Source organism: Lissotriton vulgaris, chromosome 2_1 (assembly GCF_964263255.1).
Source record: "Lissotriton vulgaris chromosome 2_1, aLisVul1.2, whole genome shotgun sequence".
NCBI classification, from domain to species: domain Eukaryota; kingdom Metazoa; phylum Chordata; class Amphibia; order Caudata; family Salamandridae; genus Lissotriton; species Lissotriton vulgaris.
The window spans coordinates 1,664,579,904-1,664,603,342 of NC_141687.1; the positions used below are offsets into that span (position 1 = coordinate 1,664,579,904).

The window sequence follows — 23,439 nt, forward strand, 5'->3', positions numbered from 1 at the left end:
GGACTTTCAGGTGTGTCTTTGTCGCCACACCGTGGCCAGAGATAATATTTTGTCTGTCCTTTCCTTCGAGGGGAAGGCTCTTGCGCACTCCGTGTCCAAGGTTGCCCCGAGGAAGGTAATTCTTGTTGAAGGGATAATGCAGGATTTCTTGAGATTGAGAGTCAATCCCAGCCTCTGAAAAAGATTGGTGCAGGCGTTGGGGGATTCGGCTGCGTCTTCTGCTGAGGGTGCTTTCACCAGCCAGTCGTCTAGGTAGGGGAAGACTTGGTGACCCAGTTGACGCAGGAAAGCTGCCACCGGTGCAATGCACTTTGTGAAAATCCGCGGCGCGGATTTGAGGCCGAACGGCAGGACTTTGAACTGATAATGCCGGCCTGCAACCTCGAACCTCAGGAATTTTCTGTGACGCTTGAGGATGGGGATGTGGTAATAGGCATCCTGGAGATCCAATGATGTCATGAAATCTCCTTTTTCTAGAATGCCCAGAATTTCCTGAAGTGTCACCATCCTGAACGATTGGCTCCGTAGGAAAGCGTTGAGCGCCCGGAGGTCCAGAATGGGCCTCCACTTGTCCTCCTTCTGGCGTACAAGAAAGAAGTGGGAATAAAACCCCTTCCCCTTTAGGGATGTTGGAACTCGTTCGATTGCTCCTTTCTTCAGCATCACAGAAAGTTCCTGGAGAAGCAGGCGTAGGTGTTTGTGCGTCCGCCTGCGGGGAGGTGTTCTGGGAGGGATGGTGGTGAATTCGAGAGAATGGCCGAATCGTATAATTTGGAGAACCCACCGGTCTGTGGTGATGTGTTGCCAATTGGTGAGGAAATGGGTCAATTTTCCTCCAATTTGAAAGGATGGAGAGGGTGTTAGGACTGGCTGGAGTAATCGGTCACTGGCGGCCGCCAGTGCCCCTCTTTGGATTCTTGCCTCTGAAGTTAGATCTTCCGTACGAAGATTGAAGACCTTGTTGTTGTTTGTGCTGGTATTGATTTTTGTTATTGTAGGAATACGAGGACCTGTTCTGATAGGAACCCCGATAAGAGGACTGACCTCTGGATCTGTTGCCTCGAAAGGACTGGTTCCGCGACTGCAAAGCGCCCAGTGCCCTGGCAGTATCGGTGTCCTTCTTAATGGTATGCAGTGCCTCGTCGATTTTGTCCCCAAAAAGGTGCTGGCCGTCGAAGGGCATGTCCAGCACCTTCGATTGCACCTCCTGGCGGAACGACGTCGCTTTTAGCCACCCTTGACGTCGCAGGACAGCAGCCCCCGCAAGTTGACGGAAGCCAGTCATGGCTGCATCAATAGCACAGCCAATTATTTCCGCTGCTGAAGTTTGACCTTCCACAAGGAGAGCCTTGACCTCACCTTGGACTGTGTCCGGCAGTTCCTTCACATAAGGGGCTATGTCCTCCCAGAGTTGGCGATTGTAACGTCCCAACAAAGCAATGGAGTTGGCCACCTTGATGGTCATGGCTGATGTTGTTGAGAATCTTTTTCCGATCGTTTCAAGCTTCCTGCCTTCTTTGTCCGGAGGAGCTGACAGCGGGGAGGAAGGATTGCGGGAGTTCTTCTGGGCCGCCTGTGTAACCACCGAATCAGGTTTGGGATGTTCGTTGAGGCAAGCCGCCTCTGCAAGTGGGGCTTTGTATTTCTTGTCCAGGCGTGGAACAACCGCAGGTACGGAAGCGGGTGTCAGCATTAATTTCTTGCCTTGCTCCCACAAGAACTCTATGATTGGAATAGATTTAGTTGACTTCTGCGTCTGTTCTTTGAAATCGTGCAAGAAGCATTCCGTTTCAGTAGATTCCATAACCATATGGAATGGCTTTGCCGCCCTTTCCACAATTTTATGGAAGCCGCCAATGTCTACAGGTGGTGAGTCCGCTTGGCGTGGTTGTGGTGAAGCTGGGGATGAGGCCACATACTCATCCTCGTCATCCTGGTCCGAGTGGACTTCCTGGACCTCTCCTTCCTCCAATTCCTCCTCATCCTCATCTTCGTCTGATGAGACCACTACCTGAGGTTGGACCTTCTCACGGTGGGTTTGAGGGAGAGGTTGAGACTGTTCAGGGGCTGGCCCTGGTGCATGTACCATAGGTGTCTGATTCCCACTGTCTGCAGGCGTCTGATTCCCACTGTCTGCCTCTGGGAAGCGTAGCTTGTAATCCTGTACAAGGAATCTCAGGTCATTGACAAGAGTCGCCGGTAGGCATATCATGGGGGTGACCTCCGTGCGGACACTAGTGTGGACGGAGTGTTCCTGATAAGTGAACTCCTCCTGTTCTTCGTCAGTACTTTGGCATTTGACATTAAGGTCCGAGATGGAAGTAGCGGGACCCAGGTGGTCATCCTCTTCAGATTCCTCACTTTGGAAGATTTCCTAAGGTGGCTGCATTTCCACTTTGCTCGGAGAGGTTGTTTCCGGGGTAATTTGCAGTTTGGTAGTCTTGCCAGACGTAGCACTTGATCCTGTGGTCGTCGAGGGTGTCGTCGATGGCGGTAGCGTGAGGGACGACCCTTCTACAAGCTTGGATTTTTTCCATGGCTCAGAAAGTGCCATCGTCGACGACGAGTCTTCCGTCGACGGTGTCTTCGCCATCGACGACGAGTCCCTCGTCGACGGTGTCTTCGTCGACGGTGGGATGTTAGTCGACGGTATCCCCGTAGACGGCATCTTGGTCGTCGACGACGACTTCAACGTCGATGTTGTCGTCGTCGGTGCACTCGTCGACGGCGAGCCCGTCGTCGACGTCTTAGTCGTCGGTGCCTTCGTAGTCGACATCTTCGTCGTCGACGCCCTCGTCGACGACGGTGGGTTCTTCAGCAACGTCTTCGACGACGATGGGCTCGTCAACGACGACGTCGTCGTCGACGGTGTAGTCCTCGTTGTCGACAAGGTCTTCGTCGTCGACGACGATTTCAGTAGTATAACAGAGGAAATAGGTCTACCTGATGACGACGAGGATGTAGTAGTCGTCGTCGACGCTGAAGGAGACGACGCTGATGTCGTTGACACAGTGGTTGTGACTGAGGTAGTCCTCTGGGCATGTCTGGTAGATGACGGAGCAGGCTTCTTAAAGGTCTGATCATCCTGAACAGACACTGAAGATGTCGTAGATCTTGCCTCTGAAGACTTCTTGTGTGCCTTCTTAGGAGGAGTGTCTGAGGGGCCAGGGGAAGTTACCCTGGGCCTCTTTTGAGAGACTTCTCAGGTCTTGGAAACACTGCCCTCAGATGATTCCAGAGTGTCTCTGTCCTTAAGCCTGTCAAGCCAGATGAGAAGGCGACCTTCCCTGTCCCTCACGGTCTTTTTAGGGAAAGACCGACATATTTTGCAGCCTGCAGGGACGTGGTCCGGGTAAAGGCAACATAAGCACAGGTCATGCTTATCATCCACATGGATCCTTTTCTTCCCACATGAAGAGCAGGCCCTGAAAAGGGCTTTCTTCTGTGATTCAGACATGGAAGAAAGCAGTGGAAAGAAAACACTTACTGCAAAACAGTGTAGTGAAGTAATCCTTGAAGAGTTCAGAGAGAATAATCACTTTCAAAGAAAGTTAGATGATTTTGAAGGAATCCTGAGGAGAGCTCAGGCTGGAGACTCCCTAGCACAACGTGCGGTAGAAAATCTGAGGGACTGAGGCTCCTCCCAGGAAGGTTCTAGAGGGAGGTCGAAGCTGATTGGCCGACTGTGAGAGTTTGGTCCTTTTTACATAAGGACAAAGAAAGGCTACTAAGGGGAGACCCTTAGGCCTATTTTCTCTATGTATGTCTATAGGACATTACTTTTTTATGTACCGGAGGCTCCCGTCTCGACGACGGGGAATGATTCAGGCATGTGAATCTATGAAAGACACCCCTAATACTGGATAACTGTAATATTTACCACCAGTTTAAAACTGGAAGTAACCCATTTGCAAATGGGAGGGGTCCCCAAGGGATCCAATCCCCTTTGAGAATGTAAATAAAAATATGTTTTAAGAGCAGGCAGGGATCCCACAGTTTTTAAGGAAAACAGGCTACATTTATTAAAAAAAGATTGCTTTATTAAAAAGTAATCACATACATGAAGGTCTGCAGACCTCTGCAGGCCACCATCCTTGTGATGGCTCTGTTTCCTAATGGGTCGCAATGCAACACACAAGGAATCCCTAACTGAAACTCAATGAGTTTCATACATTAGGAATTCCCATTTCCTTATTGTATTTTGGAAAGAATCTAACGGAGGTTTTGGATCATTATATATAGAAAAGGAGCCACCATACAAAAGGGGTAATAATGTAGCCATGTTAATGGGTAGCTCACATTAGTGCCCTTTACAAGGAAAGTCTGCCCTCGACCCTAGGTCTGCATCTAGCAAACAATGGACATCTCGAAAGCACCAGTCGCCAGCACATCCGATAATATCCTGGCTCTATCCAGCCTGGCTAAAAATACTGTTCAAAGTAAAGCTCTTTTATACGCTTGCTTTGACAACTTTAAAGTAGCATTTACTTGAATACATGGAAACCCTTTATGGCAAAACAACATTAATGGGCTAGATTTCCACGGTTTGTGTGCCACTGGGTTGAGGTCAAGCTAGGTACAAATAAGGATGCCTCCTCAAGGACTGAAGCGAGGGTGTGTACCGACCCCTTTGCTTTGTAACTTGTATATAACTGGCTAAAGTGCAAACTTGACACCATGGAAATCGGGAACCAGCATGTAACATCCTTACAGTACGCCGACAATATGGTCTTCTTAAATTACACTGAAGTGGGCCTCCAGAGACTAATAGTCTCACAATCTCTTTGCCAAATCATATGATTGGTATCTGCGAAAAAAAACTAATTTGGGGAAATAAACTCCAAAAACCTGGCTCCAGACACTTGGTCTGAAATCCAGCTGACAGAACAGCCAGCTATAAAAATATAGGCATTTGGTTTGAATAACGAGGCAGCTGTCATCAACACCTTTCCTCTCTGAAACAGAAAGCAAATTCAGTACGATTTGCCCTCTGCTCTTTTGCAGGGGCAATCAAAAACCCTTCACTTATGCTACTTTTTGCAGTTTCAAAGGCTAAGCTAACACCCCTCATTGGCCTATAGGGCAAAGCCTTCCCAGGACAAGTCATACAATGTAATCTGTACAGATCTCGGTTTAAGCTTTCACTTTGCTTTTCTCAGACACATATGAAAGGAGCATGGCCTACCCAATCCATCATATGTGTTGGAATCTGCTTTAGCAAAGATCTGTTTCAAACTAATGACTGTCACCCCAAAAAAAATGTTTGAAATATTACATAGGCAAAGAGATCAATATAAATAATTTTAAGGAAAGCACCTGGAGTCAATATTTAAACTCCGCCTTGGGGTCTCTGGAAGTTCAGGAGCTTGGAAAACTACCATTATCCTTTACAGCCATTACATCAATGATAAACAAAGCCACTAAAAATATTTCAAGATAAAACAGATTTCTGGAAAATAGACCTGCTTGGATGGTTATTAACTCATACAATCAGGCACACCCACAAAAATCTCAAAGATACACATTTAATTTACTAGAAACAAAACTTAAAGCAGGTGAGGTCTGCGATCCTTCCAAGTATAGACATTTTTCCAAAATGGTTCCACCCCAAGTATAAAAACTGCTGACTCGGACTACAAATTATAAACTTTTGCCCACATACAATGTACCTGCCCAGCTCGCAACTAAGAGCACAGGAAATGGCTGTTACACCCGTTTAAACAATTCAATAATTGGATGGGTCACCAAGAAATCAAATTCTGCTTAAAAAGAGAACTTGCATACGTCATGTCTAGATTCATAAAATGTATTAACACTGCAGCAGCACTACAACTAACAACAATTAACAGTGCATACTTCCTCAGCCCCTGTGATAAACGTTTTTTACAGTTCTATACAGAAAGGTCCAGGGGGTATAGCTGCATACTATTTTCTATTACTGAACGTTGTAAACCGAATCTACAAAGTTAATGAACATGGTCAGGAACTCCTAGTACAAGTAGTTAATTAACAGTTTCTATATTTTTTCTTACCTTTGTCATTAATAAAATCTTGTTTTTTGTATTACTAGGTCTGGGGAGGCTACTGTTACAAACAGATTTAATTGTGACCTACTTATGTGAATTAAGAGTGTATACAATAAATCTATGAATGATCTTACTATACTGGCGATTTTCTGTGCTTTGAGATTTGCCGTATTTAGAGATTTATTTTATATTCATGGACATATACACTGATTAGTGGAGAAGTGTGGCTCACTGGTTCGAGGCGGCAGCCCTGGAAGCAGAGGTCAGCCTGGGACCAGGGTTCAATTCCCGGCTCGTCAGGGTCTTGAGTCCTAAAATGTCCATGGACTCGACAATTCTCGCTCCGGTGCCTACTTGATTCACGGGTTCACACTCTGCGACTCTGGGCAATAGCTTGCTTAATCTCCACAACGGCCCCTCGCGGCGGGATGCCTGGCTTTCACCTTGCGGATACCCTGCCGGGTTTATCTCACAGGGGAATACCAGGACGGGTTCCCTAAGCAAGCGCTTAGAAACCGCTCGGTGATTTGCGCTATATAAATTCCTGTACATTTACATTTACTTTGGAATAGTTTTATTTACCTGTGAGGTAACTAACATATTCTATCAAAATGTGTAGTAGCCACGTCTGTCTTGAGTAGTACTATGTGCATTATATGTAATTTCTTCGGAGATTAAGCCATATGAGGGTGATCTCCACATTATCATTCCAAATTCCAAGATGGCGTTGGAGGCCATAAAACACACTCCCTCATCTTCCTCAACTTGAAAACAAGGTGGTGCTGGATGCAGTTTTGGACCCTCGAATTCTAATACATTCGGAGGCTGTACAGTAGGGATTTTAAGACGCAGGAGAATTAAATCGATAAGTAATGATTTCTATTTTTACAGTTCCTATAATAACGACTTTCGAAAGTGTGATTTCGCAAAATCCCCTCAATGGACCTGAAATGGGCTGTGGATGGAAGCTTGGCTGAACGTTTTAGACGGACCTTTGAGGAAACGGAAACAAAATGGCCTGCATAGCAACCCCCATAGTGAAGAAATGGAGCTAGTCTGAGAGACTACCATTAGCTTGAATACCAGGAATTCATATATGCTGAACACGACTGAGCTGGTTAAAGAGGGCGCAGTGACAATCATATGTTCTAATCAATAGATACACTGAGGCTGGTAAAGGAGGGGATGTAAAAAACAAGTATTTACGTCTCTTCATTGCCTAACACTGCCACCTGTATACATACAAGGAACCGGAAGAGAACCAATCTGAGCAGGGGACGTGGAGTCGGACATCCAAATGACCCCTAACCATTTCACAAACATGTAGGGTGCCTCCTCTGGAGCTCTAGACGACAGAGTGTGATCATCAGACCTCTGGGTGAGAGTGCATCGGTATCCTTGGCCTAAGCAGTCTAGAATAAATCTCGTGCAAGGGGACAAAGATAATAAAACTCTTGACTTCTAACAGAAGCATTCCAAGTGAGAAGGAGTAGTAGAAACGTTCTAATCGAGAAACAGAAGTAGGTAAAACTTCAACAACTTTCTTGGGTCAGAGACACACAGTGGAACAGAATTACCTACACTCGTGTGCACCACTACTGCATATTGTGCAAAGCAATACAGAAAAAAATGGGATTTTTCTAAGACAAATTAGGCCTTTGCACCAGTCCCACATCAATTTGGGCTGAAGGTAATTGCTGCTTGTTTCAAGTGATGTAAGAGTTAAGCGGAAGCAGTTTATTTTGCCTATACATTATTATAAAATAGAATGATGGCAAATTAACACGCTGACATAGGAGGCTTGAAAACGGGAAACATCATTTACCACGAAGGCATTACCACTACTAACGTTTACCACGTGACACTTACCACGCAAACGTCTTTAAAACGAGGGTGCCTTCCACGACGTCTTTACCACGGGCTGGGGGGGGGGGGGGGGGGGGGGGACGTGGTATTCCTTCAAGTCGTTCTGCGTGGGCTTGGGGGGCAGAGGGGGGGGGCTCGGAGGGGGGTGGGGGGGGATGGGGGGGTCTCCCCCCCAAAAAAATAACAAGCAGGTTACTTAAAAAAAACGAACATCATTTTAGAAGAAAAAGGAAAGAGCCTCCCCCAAAGACGTGCCGTGTACGTCAAAAAAGCAGTCCTTTTTTTATTTTGGTATACGTGTTTTGACGCTTGTTTCCATGGAGGATGGAAGTAAGGGCTCGTAGAGAAAGTCGTGCAGGTAAGACGTTTCTACGCGTAGTAAAATCCTACGTTGTAAATACCAGCGTGGTAAAGCCACTTGCGATGTAAAATTCGCGTGGTAAAGCCATGCGTGGTAATTGAAATCGTGGTATAATCATATATTCCTTGAAAACACAAAGTTTACTTCATATCGGTTTTCCATTTTGACAGATGGAACATCTTTAAAATGCATACCCAAAGTGGCTATTCCAAGCATATAGGCACTTTCAAAGTATTCTTCTCAAAGTAAAGCAAAAAAACTGCACATCTGTATTCAGCCACACATCTGCAGAAGACGAATCTGCAATCCAGGACACAATCATTTATACTGCATGAACTGTCCGTCCAGGAATGCCATAGTGAACTCCAGAAGGAGGAGCAACAACAGGCACCCAACAGTAAGGAAGAGAAAAAAAGACCAATGCAATGACGTTAGGTATAAATAGCAAGTGGCTATCAGGTGCTGCTGCACATTTCAGCCGGACCAGATCTTTTCAGCAGTGTGAACTGATCCTCTCGCCGCAACTCCAATGAAGCAGCATGAGACACATTAAAAAGCAAGAACACTGAATACAGTAATGCCTCCTCTGCAAAACAGATACTCAAAGAACCACTCAGGACTCCAATAGTTCCAGGGACTGGGTTGACACTTCAGACTTTGTGCTAGAGAACTCCATCTGTCTGCTTTAGGTCCACACACATCATGTGTACACTTTTTTCTACACTAAGTGGTCACACTTCAAGATGTTGTTCATACTTCTCTGCTGAGTGCAAAAAGTCTTTTTGGGCTCAGGCTCACAAGTCAAATACTTTTTTCAAACAAACAAACAAACAAAAATCATCAAGTTTGCCACTCTTGTTCGGCCTTCTTGAAGCCTGCGTCTTGTTCTAATTTCTCAGTACCACGTTTTTTAGCTATTTCCTTTCAAACTTTTAACGTAGCTGCTTATGAAATACATATAAATTACTTCATTCTTTGTTAACAGTAAAATATACCAATTAAAAAAATATTAAACACCACTCTGCGTCCGTCAGTTGTGTTTTAAATTGCACAAGGTACGGACCACCATGAAAAAATACATTGATTTAAAGGGTGCCAACAAGTATTTGTACTAAGGTGCGATAATACTTTATATACGCATTGTTAAGTTTGCATGTTGGTGGCTGAATATCCGAATACACATTACATTTATAATTTATTTGTATTTGCTTTTACTTCAGTATTAAGCTCTTAGATGCTGGGCATTTTCCCCCGGCGCGGAGCCATTATTTGGCTATTTGGGGGAGTTAGTTAGTGCTTCGGGCACCATACTTTTTTCCCACATAAACTATCTAAGCTACATTTGTGTCCATTTTTAACTTCATGGGGATTATAAAAGTACGCAGGGTTTGTAGATTCCCCTAAAGGGGACGGAGAAAATAGGCAAAATAATAGCCGATTTTTGAGTTTTTGGGGAGAATAGGAAAAAAGTGCTCTGGATAAAAGAGTTTATTTTTTCCCTAAAAATGGCATCAAATAATGGTTTGCTGTGCTAAAGTCACCAGCTTTCAGGTACATGCAGAGGTAACCCATTTTTACTATTTTTTGTGGTCTCGACCTACTACCAGTTTGTGTTGGAAACCAGTGTGAAACCCACGGGTGAGCCGAAAAGCTGTGGATTTCTGAACAGTAGACAAAATTCTGAATTCAGCAAGAGGCCATATGTGTACATCCGTCAAGATCGTCCCAAAAATACTAGCTGTTGAAATCAAGAAATATTGAAAATGAGTAGAACACAATGGCCTTTTTCGACAACCTTTAATCTGTAACTTTTTGTCACAATGGTTGATTTAAAAAAGCAGTATACCATTACGTTCCTTAGGCCCTTCTGGTTACGAATATATATAGGGTTCGTAAGTTTTTGAAGAACCGAAGGTCCCCAGAGCCAACAACTGAGCTGCATCGTACAATGGATTTTCATTGTGTGCAGAGTATAGACCAATTCAGGTGGCGAAATATGTAGAGTGAAAAATGGGTATTAAGGAAACATGCATTTCTGAAATGGCCACAAGATATGGAGTTTAGGGCCGGGGCTATTTGCATATCACTGAATTTGTGGGTGCCATTAAAAGTATATGATTTAGAAAGATTTTTTGTTAAATGTCTTCTTTCTTCCACACTGGCTTACATTTAGACGGCACAAATGCAGCAAAATCCAGTTGACAATAACAAATATCCTACTAATCCATGCTCTCACATGTCTTCTGATAAAAATGGCACCTCACTTGTGCAGGTAGGCCTAGTGCCTGCGACAAGGAACGGCCCAAAACACAACATGGATACATCACATTTTTCCACTTAAAACTGACCCTTTTTTTTGCAAAGTGGTTAACTGTGGATTTTGGGCCCTAGCTCAACCAGCAGGTTGGGAAACCTAGCAAACATGTACATTTTTTAAAAGTAGGCAACCAGGGGATCCAAGGTGTTGTGCCTTGTGTGGATCCCATGAAGTTTTCTTACTCACAATGCCCTTCAAACCTCAAACTGTGCCAGAAAAGATGCATTTGCCTTACACTTCTGTGATAGAAACTTCTAGAATATGCAGGAATCCACAAAATTCCTACCACCCAGCATTACCCCACGTATGCCAATAAACAAACTGCTCCACTTGTGTGGCTGGGCCTAGTGCCCACGACAGGTTAGGATCAAACCAAGGTCAATGGGAGCCCTTGCATGGGGACTCCTACTGACCTTGGTTTGATCGGTTCCTGTTGCGAGCAGTAGGCCCAACTACACAAGTCGCGTAGTGTTTTTATCAGCACAAGTGAAGCAATGCAGAGAGTTAGAATTGTCCAGAACCCGCAAAATTTGTATCACAGAAATGTAAGGAAAATGCGAAATTTCAGGCAAAGTTTGAGTTTTGCAGGTCTTTGTGGGTAAGAAAAACTCATTGGATTCATGCAAGGCACACCACCCTTGTTGTCTATTTTTCAAAAATGTCTATGGTTGGTAGGTTTCCATGGTTGACGTCGAGCAGAGCCCAAAATGTGGCAGCTAACCCAAACGCTGATCTCACCACAAAACACTTTAGAGCCTTTCGTGTCAGATTGGAAGTAATTGTGGTAATCAGCCCCCCAAAGCAGGCAGAAAGACTGTTGCCCCACTCACCCATTTATAGCTATATAAAAATAAACCTGTGCCTAATTGGTTTGCAAGGTATAGAAAATAGTAATGGTTGTGCAGAACAATAAGAATAGGAATCTATAATATTCGCAGTGGATATTCTATATGAAGTTCTAATACTAAGGGCCTAATTAAAATCTTCTTAGGTCGGAAGCTTTCCGACCGAGATAGTCCGTTTCACTTTCGACCGCCTAATTATAATTAAGTCGGAAGTTAAACCGGCCAGACATTCGGCTGGAATCAGATGGGCTCAAGGAGCACATCGGACAGTTGAAGACTGCTCATAATCGATATGGATGGCGTTTTAAGCTGTCCGGATTACGATACTCTGTTACCGGCAGGCTTACCATGCATGGCTTTCTAACATGGAAGGCCTGTCGGAAAGAGAGTTTGGAGGCCCTAGCAGGGCCCCCTTCTCTTTACAGCCTCCAGTTGGGGGCACCTATGGTGTACCCTTGTTAATCACTGCATCATGTGGCAGGCACGCAGAGGTGCCTGCCAAGCAGTGCAGGGATGAACTGAACCTCCCATTTCACTACGGGAGCTTGTGCTACGACCGGATTACAGAAATGGGAGTATACAACAGCACCATGTGCAGTCGCATCGCAATTATGCGGTTGGGACCGCCGAGCATAATGTTATGTTATACAGTTTATTAAGCGCACAGCTGCCCCAGCAAAGGGGCGTCCCGGCGCTAGTCTCAAGTGAAGAAACATAGCTGAGGTAGAAAAAAAAAAAAAAAGGACGGGGAAGACACTATTTCTCCGGAAATAGAAACGTTTTAATGGCTTTTCTTAATTGCAGTGCATCCTTTATCTCCCGAATTTTAGCAGCAACTGAGTTCCAAAGCTTAGCCGCCAGAAACCGAAAGGAACGACCTCCTGCTCTACTGCGCTTAAACCGAGGTACAACCAACAGATTTTGTCCTGCCGACCGCAAAGGCCGCGTGGGCCTGTTTAGGAGTGGATAGTCTAATGATTTTAAAAGCGATACACAAAGTTTTAAACTGTATCCGCTGGGCCACAGGAAGCCAATGAAGTTTGCGGATAGTGGCCGATGTTGGACTGAAGCGAGGCAAGCCTATTAATGCTCTAGCAGCAGAGTTTTGGATACGTTGAAGGCATGTTGGGTGTCATCCAAAATGTCACCTGCACTCAGAACGCTGGTAAGAACCGAGTTCTCATAAGACTTCGCAATCTTCGCCGCCCAAGGTAACAAAGATATGGGCCTGAAGTTTTCTGGTTTTAGTGGGTCTAAAGTGTTTTTTTTTTAGAATAGGTGACACCCAGGCCTCCTTCCACCTGGCTGGGACAGTAGCCGTAGCAAATGAGTTATTAACATAAGTCGGTCAGACCCATATCAGCGACAGTGTCCGCCCGACGTCTCAATCAGGCCCCCACTATCTCACCTGCCCCAGGCTCCACTATCCTGCAGACAAATGTCTAGTACATGATGGCATTACTTTATAACTAAATCGGTTTACATGTAAATTAAAGTTCAAAATCCTTTTAATCCAACAGCCATAAATAACCGTTTTTCAAAAGTAGGGAACCTCTGAGCACTTGGCTCATAAAAGAACAGAAAAAAATATAGTACCATATCCCACATTTTCAAACACATGTCATATCCCTCCTTATGAAAGCCCTTGGTTTTATCACTCTCTCAATGGCAGACATGGTCTCTTAGTCAACACCTACAAAGCCTCCAGGCACTTCTCAAAACCTTTCTACATGCAGCACACCTTAGCAAATGCACAAAAATATAAACGCCTCACAACTCTTTAGGGAGACCTTTGGCTTCACATAAAAGAGATTCACATGTAAGAGAAGTTAAAAGGTGGCATTATATCAAGATATCACAAATACGAGAAGCATAGAGACCAGAAACTTACAGCAATGTCTTGCCAATCACTAAGATTAACCAGTATATTTAAATGATAGAAAGTTTTAGTTGTTTGAAAGCAAAACAAACACAGGAGGGATGATGAGACTTGACACCCAAGATGAAGCATAGGTATGATGGGAAATGCAGACTGTAACCTGTTTTTATTAGGGTCCAACGCACTATGTGGGAGTCATAAAATACATCTGTGCATGAATTCAACATGATAAAAAAGCTCTTTGAAGAGCATGGCAACACAGTCACGTGAAAACGGATCTATGTAACTGCTTTTCAAACCCCAAAGAGCAGTTTATTTAGTTCAAGTTGTGAGAAATGTGTGGCTGCACTCTGTAATCGTCCGCAGAATGCCATCATCCTCAACCCAACTGATGAGATGCCTGTGGATCTATTCAAATGTAAACAAGAGAGTCCTCCTGCGCAGAGATCTTAGCTGTAACACAGAAGTCGGCGGGAGCTCCCCTATAATCTCCAGCAATGTGGTAGGGTGATGCTACAGGAAATCAAAACTCACGTGATGAAGATAAAGAGACATGGAACATCTGCAGCAATCTCCGGTTTCTAGACAGTACTGCCATTTTTTGAGGAACACCACACTACAAGACCGGCATACTCTGCCTTAAGGGATAGTACATTATAATGTCAGCCCGAATGAGCAGCTAACAAATGGTCTCACTGCAAAGTCCTCCAAGGCGCGACAGTATAGCTCATCAAAAAATGTCAATACATTTGTTGTAAGGCCCATAAGTCTCAAATGGATCAGGCATTAGGATACTTTAAGTACAATGAAGTAACCTTGAGGGACATAAGATTGCCCCAAAGCGCATTGCTGCTGCTCACCTGGGCAGTAAATATATGGGCAAGGAGCCCATCAATGTCGCTCACCTGGACTGAGAAAATGTTGGCTGTATGGCCAGTGTGCATGGTAAGCAGCTTCTTGTGGAGTAAAGGATCCCAGACGATAATGTGCTGATCATCAGAACCTGAGGCCAGTAAGCTGAAAGTAGATAAATACATTGTGCAAGAAGCTAAGAACATCATGTGCCAAAATGGGCATAGGCAAGTAACTCACAGCTGAGACTAAATGCAGAGATGAACAGAGTACTGTTTAGGGAAGCACAAAAGAGATGTAACATGCAAATGCCAGGGGGAAAAGGGAGAACTAAAAAGAGGGTGCTTAAGAGCAACTTACTCTCCTTTTTGGTTCCACTGCAAACAGTTAACGCATCCTGAGTGACCCTTAGCAAAAAAAAAAAAAGGCAAGAGTATTAAGAAGTCTCTACACATCACCATTGCATCCCCCTCCCACCTTCCGTTTACAGCAGATTCCAGAAACATTAAGTACACATTCAGAGTGAAAGGATAGAGTTTACAGCCCTGCACATTGTTTAAATTATCGTTCGCACAAAATCATGAAATATTTCATCCCACAGGTGGAATGAAAAAGGTCTTAGCTATCGCAACGGAAAGTTTCAATTCTATTAAGGACTCTGAGGCGAGGATTATGCTATCCTTTCTTTACTTTATTGAAGAGCATCCATTTCACAACACTTTAACAACTATCATTCCCATGAAGCCTTGGGAATGCCATAAGAAAAGAAAAACCAACAATATCCAATGGGAGAACAGTCCCCAAGCTCCAGCCAATCAGGGCATCTCAGGCCAGAATATAGTTAGTCATCAGTGTCCTCTCTGCCTCTTTTGCCACGCAAGTCCAGTCGTTGCACCTTCTTCACGCTTCCTGCTTACTCGCATCCAATCCTACAACCAAAGGACATATTTTAGCCACAACCCATGGTTAAGGTTTAAGCCTGTAAACAAAGCAATGATCCCAGACATCTAGAAAAAAATGCAAACTTAGAATAGATATGGAACCCGAGAGCCAACTGACTTCACGGAAATACACAGGCTTAGTACTTACTAGTCATGGGGAGGGTTAATCCTATTCAGAATCCCAGGTGGGATAATCCTTGCCTCCAAGTCCTTAATAGAATTGAAACTTTGCATTTCGATAGCTAGGACATTTTTCATTCCAAGTCAGGACAGGAGGCTAGGATTATGCTAGTTCAAAGCTTACTTACCACCAAGTCAGGCATATCCAGCACCAGTTCAAATTAAAATCTTTTAAAGGTAGAGTTCGAAGACCAATCCGCTGCATTGAGGATATCCTTCAAATGAGCACCTAAATCGAATACGTTTGAAGCCATTGCTCAACACGCCGGTTGAGGTCCAAAAATGTGCAGATCAAGGTCTACTTCTTGCATCACCCACCTTACCCAACGGGCAAGAGTGGGGGAAGACACCACCTTATGAGGTTTCATCAAAGAAAAGCCCAGAGGACTGAATTCGGCGGACATCTCATACGCCTTCAGGCAACCCACAACTTAGGAGAATCAGGTAAGGCCAGATATGAAAAGACCTTTGATACATTTCGTCCTACTGTGTATTGTGAATGTTAGTCCAGAGGGTGAAACTGTGCACCCCATGATATCCAGGGTTCAAAGGAGATCAGACAAAGCAGCATGGCCAGTTTCGTTGAGAGTTCCTTTCTGGACAAAAAACGGTTTGGTAGCCACAAAATAGGTTAAGCAGCTGGTTGACATCACAGAGTGTTGAATACATTGGTTCTGGAGGGAGTGACAGTCTAATTCCCCTCAGGAGGCGACACACAAAAGGGTACTCCACTAGTGGTGAACCATCCACCGGGTCATGTCCCACTGAAATAGCAGACCGGAAGGTATTGATTGACCTATACGCCAAACCGTCCTCTACCAAGGTAGCCAGGAAATTAAGGGGATCAAGACGGTCGCAAATAACATCGGGTACATCAAAGCAGGGTGGACTTGTAATGTTTGATTGTGCTGTTGGCCCAGGCCTTGGACAAGAATCCCTCAGCTGCGAATGAAAGACTTTGGACCGACCATTGTCCCCTGTAATCCGCCATGCCTTGAGTGACAGCGATCCCCTAGGATCTATGGATGAGGTCTCTGGTCCGGATTGAGCAGAAGAGCTGGAAATAGGGAGAGTTGGATTGGAAAATCTCAAGAAAGTTCCAGAAGAACTGGAAACCAAACTTGCGACTTTCATCTCCGAGTGATCATCACCACCTCCGCCTTCGGGCGCCTGACCTGAGCTGAAGGCTCTCATGATCATGGCGAGCGGGGGAAAGGCGTAACCCTTCTGCAGCTTCCAAACCTGAAGAAAGGCATTTGTGGCTACCACCAGAGGGTCTGGCCTCCAACTGGAGAATCTGGGAATTTTTTTGGTCTAGCCAGGATGCAAAAAAATCCACTGAAAGCAGACCCCACCTCTACTGCAGGTTTAAAAACACTCCAGCATGGAGTTTGCAAAGTCTTGAGTCCCGGAAGTTGCACGATTAAAAGTCCGCCACCTGATTGGTCTGACCTGGCCAGTACTCCGCCGTGACCGAAATCTGACGATTCAGACAATACTGCCAGAAACGGGTGACCAGGTTAGAGACAGCCTTCAACAGAGTGCCGCCCAGATGGTTGATGTATCGAACTGCCGATACGTTGTCCACCTTGAGAAGCAGACAGGACCGGATGTTATCCTTGGTCTAGCATTGGATTGCAAAGGCCCCCGCAAGCAATATCAGGCAATTGATATGCAACCTGTGTTCGAGAGGCGACCACAACCCTCCGGTGGAAAATTTGCCACATCTGGCACTACAACCGGATCTGCTGGCATCAGACTCTATGACGATATCTGGGGGCGGACCCGAAGATTACTCGTGTATTCCAAGCATCAACATTAGCTACCCACCAGTCAATCTCCTTGTGTCTCCTCAAAAAACCTCACCATTCGAGAGTACGAAAGACTCTTGCGTAGATGGCCTTTAACCGCTGCAAGTCACAATAATGGAGAAGCCCCGGCAAGATGACCTGGATGGAAGAAGAGAGAAGGCCCACCAGACACGCAACTTGCCTTAGTAAGACTTGTTGCCTGGCTAGAGAATACCGCAATTCAGGATGAATCTTCGCCACCTTCCAAGACTGAACACAAGGTAGCTTTGACGGATTCTATCAAGAAACCTTTAAAGATTACCTCCCGAGAAGGGACCAACAGGGACTTGGATTAATTGACGGCGAAGCCCAGGCTCTGTACTCCGTATGAAGCTGGAGTGACAACCTGTGCGGGCATTGGGTCACTATCAGGATGTCGTCTAGGTAGACGATGAGCCGTATCCCTTGTGCTCTCAGGTGTTCCAGGACCGGTTTGAGAACCTTTGTAAAACACCATGGGGCAGAGGATCACCATGGGGCAGAGGATAGGCCGAAAGGCAGAGTGGTAAACTCTTAGGTCCAGCCGAGACACAAACTGCAGAAACCTCTGGTGAGGAGGGAAAACAGGAATCGAGAGGTAGGACTCCTTGAGATCCAGGTGCACCATTGTATCCAGAGGTCTTAGAACATCTCGTAGGTGAATCCACTCCATCTTGAAGTGGCGATAAACAAGCCCCTCATTGAATTTGTGCACGTTGACGACCGCCCGCCTGACCCCCATTGGTCTGGTCGACCAGGAAGATATTGCCAATTAAACCCCTGGTGTATGGAGTCGAAATTTAAATAGCCCCTTTGGTTAGGAGGGAACCCACCTCCTCGCCGAGGAAAGCGGTCTCGGCCACCAAAACCTGGATGGGTCGTGGGACCTCGATCTACCTGGGAAACCCGTGAAATTCTATTTGAAATCCTTGCACCATCTGCAGTACCCATGCATCCCTTGTGATGAAAGTCCAAGTCAGGCTTCCTACTTTTTCAAGGGAGAATACTCACCAGAACTGGTGGAGGTGCCCATGCCTCTGGCTCCTCTGGCTCTGCCACGTCTCCAACTGGTGGGATGAAAGTTGGTGAATCAGGCCTTGCCCTCTGGGATGGTACTGAGCATTGGGCAGGTCGAGCAGCCCCTACCTCGACTGGCCCCATTTAAAACCCGGGTGGGAAATACTTTTCAATTAAGGACGGAGGCTTGTCCAGGGAGGTGAAAGTATTAACAAACTTCCCTAATTCTTTAATAAAGGGCTTTCCAAACAGCTCTCCCTGAGCTATAGCCCCTGCCTCACAGTCAGCCAAGTCCGGGAGCTTGGAGTCGAACCTAATCAACAAAGAGCGATGCCTCTCCGTAGAGAACGCACAGCTGGCGTTTCCCAAAAAAATAATGGAACATTGCGCCCAAGCAGGGAAAGTTTCTGGGGAGATTAGAGAACCGGAGGACTCAGCCTCTTTGGCCATGTCCAAGATCTTAGTGAGGGGACCCAGGAGTTTGTCCTGGCATGCCCACCAGGACCTCTCTCTACCCTTCTGTGGATCTTTAATGACCTTTTGTAGGAAGGTGGTCTTTCTGGGATCTATATCCGATGTAAGAGCCACCTTCCCTTCTAGGGAGGGGCATTGTGCACTAAGGCAATTGCGGGATTCCTTCTCCAGGATTCTTCCACATGCTGCCTGCTACAGATTGCCACTTTCTCCGACAGGGCCCACTTTGAAGACCTTGAATGAAGGATCTTGTCAGAATCCAACAGAGCAGATCTCCTGGTTACCGGTGGATTAGAGGAGGGCAGCCAGGGGCAGGAGGGGCCAACCTCATCAGTGTCCCTATGACTATCAGCTGCTGGAGTGGCAGGGGACACAGGGGCAGGGGTGTCTGAACAACCTAGCGGGATCCAAAGAAGGGGGGTGGGGAAGGGGCACTATTGGCTAAGAAGACCTGCTTTAGCCTGTCAAACGCATCAAGATCACCCCAGTTTTGAAACTACAATTTGCTCGTACAGGGTCTGGCTCAGGGGGCTGGGAGTTCCAAGCGAGCGTCTGGGGAGCTGCGGGACCTGATGGGGCTCCTGCGATTTTTTAACATGTCTGTGCGATTTAGAGTGATAGGCACTCCTCCATGGGAGCCATGGCTTCTAAAACTGCCGGTTAGATTGATGCATCAACTGTATCATAAAAGTCATCATCCCGATAAAGTACCACCAGGGGGTCCTTCTCCCTGTGGGAATCCTCAAATGGTTCCATCACTTGGGAGAGAATCCCCACATACACACCCTAAGGCTATGGGAGACAGGGCACTGCACCCAAAGTGGGCCTACTAAGTGATGGGGCGCAAAATTGGCACAGTACATCATGAGCGCTGTAGATATGGAAGGCTGGGTGTCAGCCCAAAATTCCTTGTGGGCAAACCTCACTGCTGTTGGGTCAAGGTCCGGTGACACAACACCCCTGCTGCAATAATGTTAAGGGGTCCCGCATGTCCCCACAGGTCAATGACCTACTAATCAATTACAGACCCCCTTCCTGTGGAGGGGGGGTCGGACACAACCGCGCAGAGTACAGACCCTCTGAACAGGTCGTCAGAGAAGCATAAAAATGGCACAATCGGGCAGTTCCGACCCCACTTCGGGCGTAGCTCATCAGGCGACAAGGCTCCCAAAACCGTGGTGCGCAGCTCCGATTCTGCTGGAATGAAAGGGCCACCTAGGTGCGGGAGGACTGCAACGCAGAGCCACACCATAAGTTGTCGCAAAGGAGCATCAAGCGTTCTCATGGCCGAAGCGAGAAACTGCTCATAAAGCGGAAATAATTAACCAATGTGCAGCACAGAAAGTATAAACGTATCGTACAATCAGCACCTTGGAAGTAGCAATGAATTATCAGCGCAAACACAGAAATGTAAGCGGGAAGGAAAAACACCACTTATCTCGGCTGTGTGCAGCGAAGGAAGAGGCTGAGAGGACACAGAAGATGGACAATGTTCTGGACTGAGATGCCCATCTGGACTGAGATGCCCAGAGTGGCTGGAGCTTGGGGATTGTTCTCCCATTGGGCATTGTTTTTTATTATGGCATTCCCAAGGTTTCATGGGAATGGTAGTTGTTAAAGTGGTGTGAAATGGCTGCTATTCAATAAAGTGAAGAAAGGATAGCATAATCCTTGCCTCCGTTCCCGACATAGAATCCCTGTTGGCAGTCAGAGGACAAAGATAGGACAGGAATGGAATATATAAATCTACTTGCTTTTCTGGGCAGGTGTGAGAGACACTTGCAGGCACTGAGAAACTAAAATCATTTTGGAGGACCTCGGGCTCCAATACTTCCTAACTCACATCTTTTATAAGCACTAAATCCACATCTAAAAAAGCAAGCAAGCAGTTCCCCAACGAACGATAAACATATATTCAGGGGAAAAGAACGCAAACCTCCTTTTCTCAAGTAGGAGGACAGATAACTTGACACCTGCACTTTCTAAATAAGGCATGGTCAGTATCCATAGGGGCATTTACATCTTGTGTACTGAACATATGCATCATTGATGCACCCTGCAGATCTTCTCGAACCTCTTTACCTGTGTATAACGTGCATCACCATCAGGGACTGCCCTTTCTACTACCAGATCATAAGTTAAATTATACTCAAAAGGCCTCAAAACTACTGCACTTGTGCGGTATGGACATCAGTCATTGGGCCCCTTGTCTTCTCTACATGTGCACTGATGCCACTTTCAGGAAATCGCATGAGTTTGAACCTGTGCATCGCTACCCGTCCCCTTCAGCCTCATCCTCACTTTTATCTTTCCACGGTCATCAGTCCTATAACAAATCCCTGCAGTGCTTGTGTGCCTGTGCTTCAGTAATATCACCACAGGGAACAGGAGACCTTACACCAGTGCAACAAAGTTATTACCTGCAATTGGACAGGGATATCAACGTCTGCACAAGTGCAACTCATATTGGCCCAGGAAAACACATTCTTTAGCTAAGATATTTGATGCATTTCAAGGAAGATTAACCCTGCGTTCAGTTATGCCTCCATATTTTAAAATACACAAAAACTGTGCATCACTTGTGTATGGTGTACTGGGCAGGAGACTCAGTGGCATAAAACCCTGGGATCCCACAACTAAGCTTCCATCCAATATGACCCACACATTCTTTTAATTTATGACACTGTTAAGATTAATAAAACATAAATATATTTGAAATAGTGCATCAGGAATAAAAAGAACAAAATCGCAAAACAAACGCACAGGAAAGCAGATTATGCTTTAAGACCTCACCTGCAGCTCAGCCTCCAGGCCCAGGCGTTGGACGAAAGGGTCCGTGACATGGTAGTAGCGCTCAAAGCGCACTGCTCCAGTCTCCTGCTCGACAAATGTGCAAAGAATAATAGTATGATGAGAGCAAGTAGCATCATAAACCTTCTTTCACCTCTGTTAGAAGATTAGATAGGACCACGTATGATAAAACATGCAGTAATTTATCCAAACCACTTGGCTTCTCAAGCCCAATAATAGAAAGGCCATTTTATTCAATCACTTCACATGGGATGTGCACAATAAACCGTTAAACGTTCTTTACACCCATGGGTAGAATGGAGGAAAGTCATTACATCTTTGTCACTACAAACTGAAGGCACCCGTATGGACTCTTACCTCACCTTACAAGCAGATTAGTTTGTGAGCTGCATTCTTTCACTTTGTCAAAGTATCTGATATTTGGTTTAACTACTTAGGAAAATATCAAAGATTCCCACCAGACCGATTTTGATTGGATTCTCTGGAGGCCTGCCAATGCAATCCTTACTAAATGGGTGTTCACACATTTCTCTTGCTAAGCAAGTCCAAGTGCTCACGAGGCTAGTCACAAATCACAGATTTAACAAAATGCTAGCAGCCCCATGATCACTCAATCAAGCACTGACACTGGGTACAGTTACAGATATCTTTAAACAATCCAGTCAGATACATACTAAATATATTGGGTTTCGGTCCTAAAGTTTAATTCAACTACCCACCGATTTCTTTGGTGCCTAATCCAATTAAAATGAAAGAGAAATGGGTCCCCACAAAAACATCAGAATACCTTAAAACGCCATGACAGTTTAGCTCAAGCTGGCTTCCAGCCATTGAGATAAACGGAGGCAGTGCGTGTATCTGTCCTCGGTGATTTTGTATGATCTTTGGCTTTGGTGGCAGTGCTGCAGTAAAATTATTGACTCGCTCAGGGCAGTGATGGCTTGCTGCTGACTAACCTGAAATCCCCAACTAACATAGAACAGGTGCACCAATCACTAGCCTCCTTCCTATACAACAGGTAACCAACACTATTTGTGAGCATGTTATGCCCTCTACAAACAAGGTACAACAAGGAGTTTCTTGGGGATCTTTATTAACTCCTGGAATCGTTAAAATCTACTTTCAACCTGTGGCCACCGTTAAAAGAACATCTGGCTATTTTACAGTATGTAAGCAGTTGACACTCAAATCAGGCTCTGCTCGGAACCTTTCAGAGACTACTGTGGAAGTGTTGGGTTGTATGCAAGGTAATTCTCTTGAGCTCAACTCTGACAAAGTATAAGTTCTTGTGGCTGGAGTACAGGTCTCTCTCTCTCTCACTCATGAAATTCTACCTTCTGGCTGGCGAGCACAGGGAATTTTCCCTTTAGTTACAAATGTTTACTTTTACATTGAAGCAAACATTTAACGGGACAAATACGCAGAACACAGGCCTTGCTTTGCTGCCTCCTAAAGTAACTTCGTTTGATACCAAAGACAACAACTTAGGAGCAAATTAAATACAGCAGTTTGATCCAAGGTTGGATTAAAGCACCTCCTGCCCAGGTCATCCGATCTATCTACTTCGCAGGCTTCGGGTGGGGTAGAAGGTCGCTGCACTTCAACTTTAATGTCTAACAAGAACATCCATCTTGCATTCTTAGGCTAAACTGTACTAGTTTCCCATCAAGAATGTTATCTTTAAGGCTTTAAAGCTACAGGAACATCCAGCAGTCACCAAATAAAGTCTAAATGTATTAGTCACAAGCCCTTCCATTCTAGACAGTCAGAAAAACGAAGTTTCCCCAATGTTTAAGAGTGAGATTAGGGGTAGTTGTGTGGCGTGTAGCATTGTAAACAGTGGCGTGTAGCAGTGTAAACAGTGGCGTGTAGCAGTGTCACAATGTATCCGTTTGAAGATGAAAACGTAGAAGTGCCAGTTTAACAGGCTTTGTGTGAGAGTGCACTCAGTAGCAGAACTTTACTTCTTTGTAGGAGTGTCACTTTCTGTGCGTTAGCTTCTGGGCAGCTGCTGCACATGTATTGAAGGCAGGCCTTCCTG

The 23,439-nt window shown here is 45.4% G+C and overlaps 1 protein-coding gene across 8 annotated transcripts in view; it reads right to left on the minus strand.

Annotated features, from left to right (window-relative positions):
• WDTC1 (WD and tetratricopeptide repeats 1) overlaps window positions 1-23,439 on the minus strand; it is a 524,512-nt gene that overhangs the window by 349,369 nt on the left and 151,704 nt on the right. For all 8 annotated transcript variants that reach the window (XM_086957606.1, XM_086957601.1, XM_086957604.1 and 5 more), the window contains 3 exons: window positions 21,381-21,464; window positions 14,507-14,553; window positions 14,200-14,311 (listed from right to left, as the gene is read on the minus strand). In XM_086957606.1, coding sequence (XP_086813732.1) covers window positions 14,200-14,311; window positions 14,507-14,553; window positions 21,381-21,464 — 243 coding nt within the window. The remainder of the gene's footprint in view (window positions 1-14,199; window positions 14,312-14,506; window positions 14,554-21,380; window positions 21,465-23,439) is intronic.